Source organism: Dendropsophus ebraccatus, chromosome 1 (genome assembly GCF_027789765.1).
Source record: "Dendropsophus ebraccatus isolate aDenEbr1 chromosome 1, aDenEbr1.pat, whole genome shotgun sequence".
NCBI classification, from domain to species: domain Eukaryota; kingdom Metazoa; phylum Chordata; class Amphibia; order Anura; family Hylidae; genus Dendropsophus; species Dendropsophus ebraccatus.
Genome location: NC_091454.1, coordinates 75925015 through 75938789, shown reverse-complemented (window position 1 = coordinate 75938789; position 13775 = coordinate 75925015). Strand labels below are relative to the sequence as shown.

The 13775-nt window shown below is 41.3% G+C and overlaps 1 protein-coding gene across 1 annotated transcript in view; it reads left to right on the top strand.

Annotated features, from left to right (window-relative positions):
- The first annotated feature begins 3725 nt into the window (after window positions 1-3725).
- LOC138783007 (uncharacterized) overlaps window positions 3726-13775 on the top strand; it is a 182556-nt gene continuing 172506 nt past the window's right edge. Inside the window, exons 1-2 of the mRNA XM_069957123.1 lie at window positions 3726-3934; window positions 13189-13260. Coding sequence (XP_069813224.1) covers window positions 3764-3934; window positions 13189-13260 — 243 coding nt within the window. The 5' untranslated portion in view covers window positions 3726-3763. The remainder of the gene's footprint in view (window positions 3935-13188; window positions 13261-13775) is intronic.

The window sequence follows — 13775 nt, the reverse complement described above, 5'->3', positions numbered from 1 at the left end:
CTGTTTCATACAGTGCATTTCTCCAGCACTATCTATTGGTATAGCAGGGAGAAGTAAGGAAAAGGATGTACAGGGGTGAGTATTACTGATAAGCAGTTTAGCTGTGCCCCTTTCTTGTACTGTAGATAGGAGCTATAGATGATAAAGATAAGAACACAGTGTTGCCTCTTCCTAAATCACTGTACATATCACATATGGAATACTATGTACAGTTTTGGGCACCTGTACATAAGAAGGACATGGCTGAACTGGAGCAGGTGGAGAGGAGGGCAACCAGGATCATTAGGGGAATGGGTGGGTTACAGTACCAAGACAGCTTATCAAGCTTGGGGTTATTTAGTTTAGAAAAGGACGTTTTAGGGGCGATCTGAATGGACAGTACAGTGATCTTTGTAGTGATCTTTTTACACCTAGGCCTGTAACCATGACAACGGAGCATCCGCTATGTCTAGAGGAAAGAAGGTGTTACCATCAGCACAGATGAGGATTCTTTACTGTAAGAGCAATGACACTATGGAACTCTCTGCCACATAATATTGTCATGGCTGATTTGTTAAATAAGTTCAAGGGAGGCCTGGATGCTTTTCTTAAAATTTATATTACAAGTTATGGGTACTAGACAGCATGTGATAGGACTCTGATCCAGGGATTTATTCAGATTGTTATATTGGAGTTGGGAAGCAATTTTTCTCCCTATGATGGGGCAATTGTCACCTGCCTTATGAGGGTTTTTGCCTTGCTGTGGATCAGTACAGTAGGGTTATACTGTAGGTTGAACACCTATTCTTTAATTTTAATCTGTTTCTATTTTCTGACTGTAATTTTTTTATTTGAATTTCTGTACATTATTGTGGGGGCTGCCATCGTGCCTGAGCTGTTTTTAACAGCATTTAGTGACATGCTTTACAGCAAGCCTCATGAACACAGATGACAAAAGTCCTTGAGATGAATGTGAAACATTACTGAGCATACTCTGTGACCTTTGAAAAGGTCATTCCACAAGGGGCTGCGATTGTCTTACACTGATTCTATCTATCTACTGGTGTCACTTGTTGCTGCAATGCTGTACAGATCCCTTTACAGCAGCCTCCTCTTATCACTACAGACACAACAGGAAATCTTAGCTTAGTTTTAGTCCCAGTGGTGAGAATGAAAACTGCAATATTTTAGGATCATTTTATAATATACATAGAAAAATGGAAAATGAGAAAAAATGTCACCAAAAATTCTTAAAAAATATCTTTAACATAAAAACATTATTTACACAATAAGTTATTTTCTTATTACACATTCTCGTTAACTATAATGAGAAATAGCTGTCCATCATGAAGAGGACTCTCGGGGGTTCAATAACAGCAGTAAGAGCACTGCTCTAAAACATTAAAAAAGGTATTCCCAAAACTCTACTGTGCTTCTCTCCACCATACTTCTCCCCCCTGCTTCTCTCCTGTGCTTCTCTCCCCCATGCTTCTCTCCTGTGTTTCTCTCCCCCATGCTTCTCTCCTGTGCTTCTCTCCACCATACTTCTCTCCCCCTGCTTCTCTCCACCATACTTCTTCCCCCTACTTCTCTCCTGTGCTTCTCTCCACCATACTTCTCCGCCCTGCTTCTCTCCTGTGCTTCTCTTCCCCATGCTTCTCTCCTGTGCTTCTCTCCACCATACTTCTCCCCCTGCTTCTCTCCTGTGCTTCTCCACCATACTTCTCCCCCTGCTTCTCTCCCCCATGCTTCTCTCCTGTGCTCTCCACCATACTTCTCTCCCCCCTGCTTCTCTCCACCATACTTCTCCCCCTACTTCTCTCCACCATACTTCTCCCCCCTGCTTCTCTCCCCCATGCTTCTCTCCTGTGCTTCTTTCCCCCATGCTTCTCTCCTGTGCTTCTCTCCACCATACTTCTCTCCCCCCTGCTTCTCTCCACCAAACTTCTCCCCCCCCCTGCTTCTCTCCGCTGTTTCTCTCCCCCATCCCCATGTTTCTCTCCCCCCTGCTTCTCTCCCCTGTTTCTCCCCCATCCCCATGCTTCTCTCCCCCCGTTTCTCCCCCATGCTTCTCTCCCCCATCCCCATGTTTCTCTCCCCCATCCCCAGGTTTCTCTCCCCCATTGTTTTCTCCTGTTTCTCTCCCCCATCCCCAGGTTTCTCTCCCCCCCTTCCTCCTCACCTCCTCCGAGATGGTTGCCGCTGCTGTCCACCTCACCTACTGGCCGCCCGTCGGGCCCGGACGTGCTCCTCCAATCAGCAGAGACCGGGAGCATGGTGCACTGCGCTCTCGGTCTCCCCTGATTGGATAGGAGGAGCACGTCCGGGCGCTACAGGCGGCCAGTAGGTGAGGCGGGCAGCAGCAGCGGGGCGATCTGCAGGGGCACCATATTTTGGGGAACTTTCCCCGTGGCACACCCGACCATGTGTCGCGGCACACTAGTGTGCCCCGGCACACTGGTTGAAAATTACTGCTGTAAATGAACAGAGTGCAATCTAATGATTGCTAATAAAAGTACCGTTAGGGAGACCAAAAAAAAGTTAAATTTTTTTTTTTTAAATTACATTACCCCCTTGCCCAATAAAAGTTTAAATCGCCACCCTTTTCCTATTTTATAAATAAATATGTAAATATAAATCAAATAAGCATATTTGTTATTGTGTGTAATTGTCCAAACTATTAAAATATAATGGTATTATTCCTGCCCTGTGAACAGTGTAAACAAAAAGAGGAAAAAATGCCAGGATTGCAGACTTTATGTTACATTACATATCAAAAACTAATTAAATGGATAGTCTTATCTCAACTAACATAGTTATACATATAGGACTTTTCATGGTAAACATTTTTGGCAAAATATGCTTTTATCAAACTTGTCTCATCCTGATATGCTGCTCTTTTCCTTCCATTGTTGACAGCTTGTTGTCTTGGTTACTGACCACCATTCTACTCTAAAAACTGTGGTCGGCTGGTTTATATATAGCTATAATATAGATGTATAAAGATTTAGTATATATACTGTATAAAATATATAAATATGTATACTATATCTATATATACCAGCCAGACCACTGCTTTTAGAGCAGAGAGGTGGTCCGTAACTTAGACAACGAGTGGTCAATAATAGGAGGTAAAGAGCAGCATATCTGGAGAAGGAGGAAGGTTTGCTAAATCAATGTGTTAGCAAAAAAATATTTAACTTCATAAGTCCTACAAGAATAACTATATAAGTCGATACAGGAATGCCCCTTTAATAAAAAGCAATCAGAAAATTCCCATCAACACCAATATAGAATCAATAAAAACTATAGATCCTTGTGCAAAGGTGCGGTTTGCAATTAAGCTCCATTTACTTCAATGGAACTGAGTTTCAAAACCCCACCCAAACTGGAGACAACAGTAGGGGGAAAGTGGCCATGTTTTTGTAGCGCTGGATAACCCCTTTAAACCTAAATGTAGGTAACCATATGACTTCAGCTGTGTAATCATAGTAAACATGATGCTCTTTAAATAATAACTTTTAAACTTTTGCCTTAGTGAATCATTTACCAATTCCCTCTTCATGCTGCATATACAGCAGAACATCTTGAGGATTGTTGTCACAGCTCTCCTTTTTCCAAACCAGTGAGTTGCAACCATGGTACTGTAGCATAACTAAGTGCTTGGTTGGCATTTCATGTTACACATAGCATCCCGTACTGACTCATCAGCTGTTGCCTTGGCTGCTGCTGCTAAGGTTGGGAGTCACATCTGAAAGGAGCATATTATAATGAATTATAAAGTATGAACACCAACATGTTGGACCCTCAGATCTATAAGACTTCTCCGCCATATAATATCTTGAGAGGGAGCGCACAAGAGAGAAAACAAAAAATGATTTTCAGTACTGGACTAAACAGACCTCCCAAAAATACATCATGGATACCCTTTGGGGCATCGCTTCATTCACCAAAGGTAAGTCAGCAGAGGGATGTGATCCTCAAAGTAGTGAAACACTGTTATGTGATGGATGGTTCATATAATGGGGAAGATTTATCAAACATGGTGTAAAGGCCCCTAGCAACCACTTTTCATTCCTCACAGAATCTTTGGGAAACGAAAGGTGGAATCTGATTGGTTGCTAGGGGCAACTGAGCCAGTTTCACTTTACACCATGTTTGATAAATCTCCCCCAATGTTTCTACTGTGGAAAGCTGGGTGATGTCCAATATGGCCATTGTTATATCCCTTTAGGTGTCTGAAGCTTCTGCCGGGCTTCATTGACCTTTGAAGGCTAGATTAGGACAACATGCAATGCTATTCTTACTGTTCTAATCTCAGGAAGTTTGACAGAACCCAGATAACACCTAGCCAATGGAGAATGTTGGTTAATATCTGAATAAAATAGCATTCCTATTTTATTGCATAATAAAGTATTAACTTACAATATCTGGATGAAAACCCTTTCGGGAGCTGAATATCTTTCAGTGATGTTACAGGCTGTGTGAACAAGCGGCATGAAACTTACCAGAACTGCACTTTTTTTTTTTGCACTTTAACCATATTGCAAATATTTTAATATTTGATCTGAAACGATACTGAAAATGTGTCTAATACCAGTACTGCAACCTGTGAGATTTCCATTTCTATTGAGACATTTAGACAACTACAAAGTCTAGAATTCTGTAGGCATGAATTGCATCAGAGACAGGCTTATAGTCACCGTGGTAACAAATCCAGATGTGATAATTTCTTGTGTGGGAGAAAATGAAGGCGAGAACAATATCATCTGCTAAAATATCCTTGGTCTCCCAGGGTGTTGCTAAGGACAAAGCACATCAGGATTCCCCTTGTCTCTTAGATTTGGCTGCTAGTGAAAGCAGAAGCTCTTTGGATATGTCTGAAAGGCTATCTCCTATATCTTAAGTCCATTTACAACGTCTTATTTGCACTTTTATCACTTGTACTATTTCTGACTTGTTTAAGGCTTCTTCACATCAGAATTTTGCTATATGTCATGCATAAACACTTCAAATGAATGAAAAACACTTTCTGACAATAACCACACGTCATATTTTGACCATTTGATGTCTGTTTTTTTTGTGTTGTGTGGTCATGGCCTATATGGTTAAAGGGGTTCTATCTATCTATCTATCTATCTATCTATCTATCTATCTATCTATCTATCTATCCACAGTGGTGCCTTGGTTTACGTGCATAATACGTTCCAGGACTGCATCCAAATCACTCTTAAATCAAACCAACTTTTTCCATAAGAAATCATTGAAATGCAGAAAATTGCCCCCCCCCCCCCCCCACACACAAATAATGTCTTTTTTATTCTGAATAACATGTAAAACAAATGACACAAACATTTAGAAACAGCTTAATATGTGATAATATAAGTTACTGTACAGTATAACAATCAGCATGTGGTGTATAATGTATAATCAGTGCATAACCCTGATAACACTGCCGCAGTTTGTAGATACAGGATGGAACTGCAGATCCCCATAATGCAGTAGTGTAGTACAACAGGCTAGAATAGAGAAGCAGGGCTGCTGTCAGAGGTCTGTGTGGTCACATGACCGCAATGGGGAAGGGGTGTGTGTTCAGCATGGACCAATCAGTAAGTGAGAATCACAGAGCCGTGCAGGAGGACAGTGACAGAAACTCTCCAGTACAGCAGTGTGAATAGCTAAGTGTAAGTGCAGGCACAATATGGGAAACACAAGGGCTGATAGAGACTGCAGGAAGGAATGAGCAGGGTATAGGGTGAGCACAGTATAGCAGCACTCTCTGTCCAGGGAGAGGGGGGTTACAGCTATAAAGATATTGCCTTCACAGTCTGCTCCCCTAATGTAAGCCCCGGCCTGAAGTGGATCTGCTATGATTTGGAAGGTGATGGAGGCTTTCTGGGTCAGAGTACAGTGCTGTAGACCACCTATGCAGACCATGCCTCTCCCCCACTCGCCCTCCCACCCAGTACAGGGAGCTCTTAAACCAAAGCAATGCTCTTAAACCAAGTCACAATTTTGAAAAACTGCGAGATCTTCCTGCAAAACACTCTCAATCCAAGTTACTCTTAAACCAAGATACTACTATATATATATATATATATATATATATATATATATATACAAACACACACACCACTGCTGGTAACATCCTACTCCAGTCCTTGCTTTGTGGGTTCTTCCGAGTTATGAGACGTGCTGTTACAGGCCTTCCCAGCAATGTCTCATCTCAGCTGTTGATTGGGTAGGTGGGCCTGTAGCGGAAGTGGCTGCGCATCGAGTACCAAAGTGTCATAGTGCCAGTGGTGTGGGAACCAGAAAGGTTGTTGTTGTTTTTTTTGTTTACCCCTCCTAGGCATACATCTAAAACATATATGTGTATACGTTGTTTCATATCTGTGTGAACACAGCCTATGTTCACACTACGTAAAAGTACAGCCATTGTTGCCATTGGCTTTGCATGTGTACGCACATTGCTTCTCCTTCTATGGGATCCCGGCCGCAGCGTATACACATCGTATACGCTCCGGCCGGGATCCCATGCAGCACCGTAAAGAACTGACATGTCAGTTTTCTGTGGCCGCAAATTCAGTGAATTTCGGCCGTAGAAAGACCTGTCAGTTCACACAATGAAGCGAGCGGCTCTGGGATGATCTTTGCAGAGACCGTCTGTTCCGTGACCCGGCCGGGTCACAAAACGGTCGGTCTCTTACAGCGTGTGAACATAGCCTTACTCAGCAATATTGTTATCCAGCCTCACGTCATGACTGCTGTCGATGTGCTACAATGTAGTTGTAAAGTCTTACATGACTTACATCTATTATGTGTTTAGACACCTTTTAAATGTTTTTTGTGTCTTATCTAAAGTGGGACATGCCCTATCATAAAGAAGAGGTGTTAGTTCAGTGAAAAGGGTGCATGGGTCAAATGTGCCAAAGATTTCTCCAAAATTATGATGAACAACCTCCACAGTCTCCACTTTTAGGACATGTTGAAGAATGTGGCTGACGTTTTCTAATCAGCCTCAAACCAAAACTGTCTGTTTTTTCCTCTAGCAACCAATTACAGCTCAGCTTTTGTTTTACGAGAGCTTGTTAAGATGTGTAACCTGAGCTGTCATAGGTTACGGCATAAAACAGACAGATTTGATATAAGGCAGCTTGATAAATCTGGGCCCTGCACTGCAAAAATATTGGCGGATTGGCTGTGATATGATGGAACATTATAGTCCAGTCAATGTCCCATGGTATCATAGATGGGACAAGTGAAAACATAAACCAGGATGCCACTGCTGTTGCAATAAAAAAGTAGTGATAGCGCAAGAATGTTTGAAGAATGAAGAATAAGCTTCTTCACGCATGTACTTGGAGAGGTATACACAAACTGAGAGTAAGGGTATATTCACATGGAAACCACCTCAAAATCAGTGTGGAATTTGCTGGTTTTGATGTGTATTTTCGTGGGACTTTTCATGTTGTTTTTTTTTTTAGCTGTCAAAGATTTCAAAGGGAGACTTCATGCAGAACCATTGACAAAGTCAATGGAAGATTATTTATTATTATTTTTTAGCTTTTTTGATATGTTTTTCGCTCATTTGAACAAGCCATACAAATTATGTAAAAACTGAAGTGGCCAGACCATTGGCTGCTTCCTGAAAATGAACTTCATATGGCTAATGGACTACATTTTGAGCATGTACATTAAGTGCCATAGCTTTATTATATATGTTGTTAATATTATTACATTAAACATAGACTAATAGAGGATTACCTGTAGAACGTCCCATAGGAGACATTTACACCCACTGTTTGCATTGATGTGACAACTGAAGTGAATTGCTTCCTCGTTGACTTTGCATATTGATTCATATGTTAGACATGCAGAGTTTATGGTATTTATGGCCAGGAGGTAATATTATCTGAATAGTGAATGCACATCTGTCCAAGTTTAGCAACAATACTCAAAGTAGATTTGCAAACTATTGCGCAGTATCAAAGTGTAACAGCTCTATTGTAGTTGTAACACTATTGTAGGCTGTAAATGTAGCTTCTGCCCATTCCTTTGTTCACACAGACACAGCCATATTGTGCTGATTGCTATTAAATTAAAGTAGAAAAGAAGAAAAACAAATGTGACAGGCAGTCTTACCAGCAGGGACACTGGCTACCTTTTCTTTAGCATTTGAAGAGTCAGAAAGTCAGTGCAACCATCTGACCCTGGATAACCTCGATGTCCACATTCCTTTTAAGGACTCAATTAAATACAATTGAATTTAACTTTTTTTCCTAAATGAAAGGGCTTTATTTTCATTGCTCAGCAATAGAGGTTGTAGATAGACAAAGCCCTGAATTTTGTGCACAGAAGTTAACATATGGATTTGTCACTCAGGAAACTTGCTTTGTTGTATGTATGTAAGCCTCAAAGGACAATTGAATTACATGCAAGTCATATGACTTGGTGTGACATGTGTGATGTGAATGATTGCTACAGATAGGGAAGCTAGTGAGTTCAAATGTCGAAAAAAAACAACCCACCATAAACACCACATTTAAACACCAAAAAGATATTACACATTGACTTCTTCTCATTAAAAAGATGAAGATTATAACTAATCACCTACCCAGAAGATGTGTGATCAGTACCTGATCAATAAGGTCATACCATTGGGACACTCACTTGTCCCACGAAAGGATGGAGCAGCAGCGCACATCCTCAACCGCTGCTCCATTCACTAGGATTATAGGCTGTAGTTGGCTATCGTCAGCAAGTGAATGGAAGGACAAAGACCCACAGCAAGGTCCCAGTGGTTAGACTCCCATCACACACATACCATGTATGCAAGTAATAAGTGATAACCTTTGAATAAACCCTTTAACTTTTTAATTTGCTCATACAGAAAGCGTTGACATAATATCTTTTTTTTTTGCAATTTTTGTTGGCAGAGATAATTCTAGATGAATATATAACTTGTCCTTAGAGGAACCAAAACAATTTCAGGCTTGGGGGTACACTATTTTTAGGATAGATTGGAGGTTTGGGATACAGGAGTACATTCATATTGCATTAACTAAGAGCTCTCTATCTACAATGTTCTAAGTCTTCCTGTCTTTGCAGCGCCAAGCAATCCATGGCTTGCTGATAAAATCTCACGCAGTTGCAGAGCACACATAATTGATAGGCAATGTGCATGGTCAATTAAATTAAAGGCAGCATCCCATTACCCTGTTTACATTAAAAGTAAGTCCGCAGCTCCTGTACATGTCATCATGTAATTTATTTCTAATCTTGCAGGCAGTGCAGACAGGGATATACACTCTGAGCCTGACCTTTTCAGCTTGGGGTATCCAGTTTCAAACTCATTAGAGGGAACAGGAGTAGCGGGAAGATATTAGGAGCGGGAGCAGCTTTTCTTCGTACACCTGATGCAGTAGGTGGCTCCATTCATTTATCGGAATACACTCTAAAGTGTGTGTTTGTGTATAAGACACAAAAAACCTTAACCCTCTATTGCATCACCTGTCTGCACTTGCATGTTAACCAAGACATCCGTGACTAAACAGCATTGTGCTCAAATTCACTAAAGCCATTCTTGTTTTTTTAGCATGCAAGCTGCTTCGTTTTGTCCCTGGTCGGGCTTAGCGGTATTTGTCATTAACACCACACTTAGCGCTGCCTCTTCTTTCTTATGAAAAGAGGTCGGTGCGTCTGCATTTTTATATAACTGTGTACCTTTAGACCACATGTAGCCCCTTGTGAATTTCCAGGGGTACTCGATTAAGCTTTCAATATGTAATTACTGCCAAACAAGTTAATTGCATTTAGAAGCTTCCAAAATTCTCTTGTTTAATTTGCTTCCATTGATCAACCTGCATTATCCAGCTACTGTTCAACTAAATGCGAACAGTTGTTAATGAAAGCTTAATGCCCGATTCATTGGAAAATCAAGTTAATGACTTGCTTGCAATGAATATCTGAGCTCCTTCTTACTTTGAAGTATGTTTTGTCTTGTTGGTTACAATAGCTTTTCAGATATTAAGTGATCCCACCTGTATTCTGGTCAGTGTTTACGGCCCTGGTTTTCTTCATATGTTTTGTGTGTTTAAGAGGAGGGCCTAAGACAAAGTTACCTACATGCTTTTCAGAAGTAACCTACTAGTGGGCTGTACTATGTAATAAATAACGCAATCTTTTGTTGCTGAATCGTCTACTTTCAAATGACGCTTGGACATACTGACGGTCTTCACTTGGAATAACATAGAACGTATCACTGCTCAGTTACATATTCAGTGACAATGGTTGAACAGGATAGTGTTCTGGATATAAAAGGAACAGAGTTTTTATAAAAATTTGCCAAGGGATACCCCATCTTAGCAATGATATGCGATAAGTGCAGATTCTATAGATCTATAGATTCTATAGATATTACAATCTTAAAATGTAAAGAGCATTGGCTGAGAACAAGGTTACTCTATAACTTTTTGTTGTGTGCGATGAATATTAAGATGGGGAAAAAATAGAGGTGGATGTAACACTGCTAGACAAGACTCACTGACGGTGCCGCAACCCAGGTTCCACACATGCCGCAATGACACCTCTGGCCACTAGGGTACGCATGTGACTGCCTGCTTTGGATTTATTGGGGCAGCATGTCTTCACCTGTTACTGCCAATCCAGAGCTACCTGCACCTATTTAAATTAGCTCCACCTTCCCCTTCTTGCCTGAGCATTGTTGCATTCCTGCCCACATAGTGAAGGTGTATGTCTGTTTTTCCTGTTGAATTCCTGTGTATCCTGACCTGTGCATGTTTTTCGGATTACGTTTCCTGCCTGATCCCTGTCTGTACCATTTGCCTCTCTTGTTAGAGACTTTGATTGTCTGTCCTGCCTCTGAAGCTGCCTACCTTGATCCTTTGCCTGTCTGATGATTCCTGTCTTATCCCTGGTACTGCGCTGACTCGCCTTCTTATCACCCAGCCTGCTGACCACGAATACTCAGCCTGTTTACTGGTGCCTCACACTTTCTCTGTTCCTTGGAGACCAGCTGCTGCTCACGCCATGACCACACTTGCCCTGTAGCTGCAGAAGTCCAGCAACCACATTCTTGAGCGAGATAGAGGGTGAAGACCTAGAGGGCGCTTAGACTTCACTTCCTGGTGTTGCCCAAAGCAAAATGGTTCGGTAGCACAACAGGACCACACTCGCTGTCTTTTATGGTATGTTCACACTGAGTAAATGTGGCAGAATTCTGCGGCAGAACTGTTTGTCAATGTCAATTCTTTGCACGGAGAGCGACTGGAGTGGAGGTGCGCAAGCCCTCTCATAGACAGGCTATGGCACACTGAGGCAAGCGGGATTCCACAGCGGAACGCATCTTGAGGCTAGGTTTTATGTAATATGAAACGTTATAGTGCTATCTCTGCTTTCAGTGAATGTAGGCATATTTACCTGTCTTTGTGTCTCAGCTCTGTAAATTTTAAGTGTTAGGCCCCGTTCCCACTGAGCAAAACTAGCGGAATTCCGCGGCGGAATGCCGTTAGCCTCCCGCTCATAATGGGAGTCTATGGGAGGTGCGCGCTCCTGCTCTGTCTGCGCTGAAGAATGAACATGTTCATTCTTCAGCGTGGACAGAGCAGGAGCGAGTGCCTCCCATAGACTCCCACTATGAGCGGGAGGCTAACGGCATTCCGCCGCGGAATTCCGCTAGTTTTGCTCAGTGGAAACGGGGCCTTATGGATGTTATTAGATGTCTGGATGGAACTAGAATGTTTTCATTCGCCGGCAGCAAACAGAGATCTAAACCTACAATAAACCCCCTACCCCCTGGTAAACAGATGGCTATTATGTAGCACATAGCTACCCCATGCGCACGTCAGTAGGTAGTATAGAATACATACTGGGGAGATGTGATGCAAAATCTGTGAAAAGAAAAACAGTCTTGTGTTAACTGTGCAATAATAATGACAGCAGTGGGCAGGAAAGAAAGCTAAAGGGGTGAGGATCCAAACAGACCGACCAGGGAGATGCATGATGGGAAATGTAGTTTCCTGGCTAGCGCCATCTTGGATATAGATTGGCTTTTGGAAAAACCTGGAACTCAGGAATTGCAGCAGCTAGAAAGACAGGAGACAGCTCAAAATACTTGGTGAGTAAGACCAGCTAGGTTTGGAAGCATTTCATTTTTTTTTTAGCTCTTAGCTTACAGACCATGAGGGAGATTTATCAAACTTGGTGTAACGTGAAACTGGCTCAGTTGCCCCTAGCAACCAATCAGATTCCACTTTTCATTTTCCAAAGAGTCTGTGAAGAATGAAAGGTGGAATCTGATTGGTTGCTAGGCGCAACTTAGCCAGTTTCAATTTACACCTTGTTTGATAAATCTCCCCCCATATCTATCAAGAGCATATGAATCTGGCTTAAAACTGCTTTACAAAAAGTTACAAACAGAAACAAAATAAAATATCAGTAAATACAGTATCATACTTTATTAAAATTCAATCTGTATTGTGATTTGTCTGTGTTGGTAAAACCTAGTTATTTTGATAAATGAGACCCAGAGAAGACAGCAATGTTCTTTAAAGGGGTACTCCGGCGCTGATAAAAAAAAAAAGAAAAACAATCAATCAAACATAGTTTTTACATTTACCATCCCTCCTGAATCTGTCTCCGTTTGAATTTCCCTCTGTTTGCAGGTCCCTAAACCTCCAGTTGGTGGCTTAATTTTTTCTTTACTTACTAGTTTGGGGTTTCCCATGATGCACTTTGTCTCCTGCGATGTCTAACTGATTCTGTAAAACTGTTAGATGGCTTACATCTTGCTCAGCCAATCAGAACTGAGCAACCTAAGTCATCTGACAAAGGGAGGCTGGCTTAACAGGGCTTAGACCCGCCTCCCTCTTGATGATGTCCTTGTCACAAAATGGCTTCCTTGGGTCAACAGTCATTAAGTAAGAATGAGTTTACTTCACTTCCTGGTGGGGGATTGAGGGGGGAAAAGATAGGGAAGGGGGGCAGATAGGTGATTGAAGCATATTACAAAGTTATAAATTTTAATGTAATAAAATTTAAATTTTAGTTACTGGTAAAAAGTTTTTCGCTGGAGTACCCCTTTAATGTTAGATTTGAACAGTTCTTTATGGCTTTGTATTACACATTTTTCAATGTATTTTATTATGTTTCTGTAAGTCTAAAAGTATACAATTGCTTTATTTGCAGAAACCACCCCCCATGTATTTTAATTTTGTGAGCAGTGCTACTCTGTGGGACAGAGGGGTCTACCATTATACAGTAAGTATTCAATAAGGACCTATCATAAAGATACAATATACCATGATGAATTGGCAGTGTATGGCTATGTTCACACAACATCAAAAATAGAGAAAAGGCGCACGATTTTGATATTTGGAAAAAATTCAGTTTTTCAACTGACTGCAATGGCAATGCATCAAAGTCATTAGGAAGATGGACATCCAATGCACACAGTGTTTGGCTAGGTTCACACAATGTCAAAAATACAGAAAAGATGCCCAATTTTGATATTTAAAAAACGCCCGCGATTTAACTGACTGCAATGGCAATGCATTGAAGTCAATGGGAAGACGGACGTCCAATGCACACAGTGTATTGAATAACGGCCACGGACAGCAAAATAATAAACATGATCATTATTTTCGGAAGTCTTTTGCAAACAGCAGATGTTTTTATTAGTAGTTCAAACACAGTTTTTCTTTTGTCACCGTTCTTTCTCCGTTTCTACTATTAAATTCAATGGACTTTTCAATTAAGACACACTCCAATTAGTA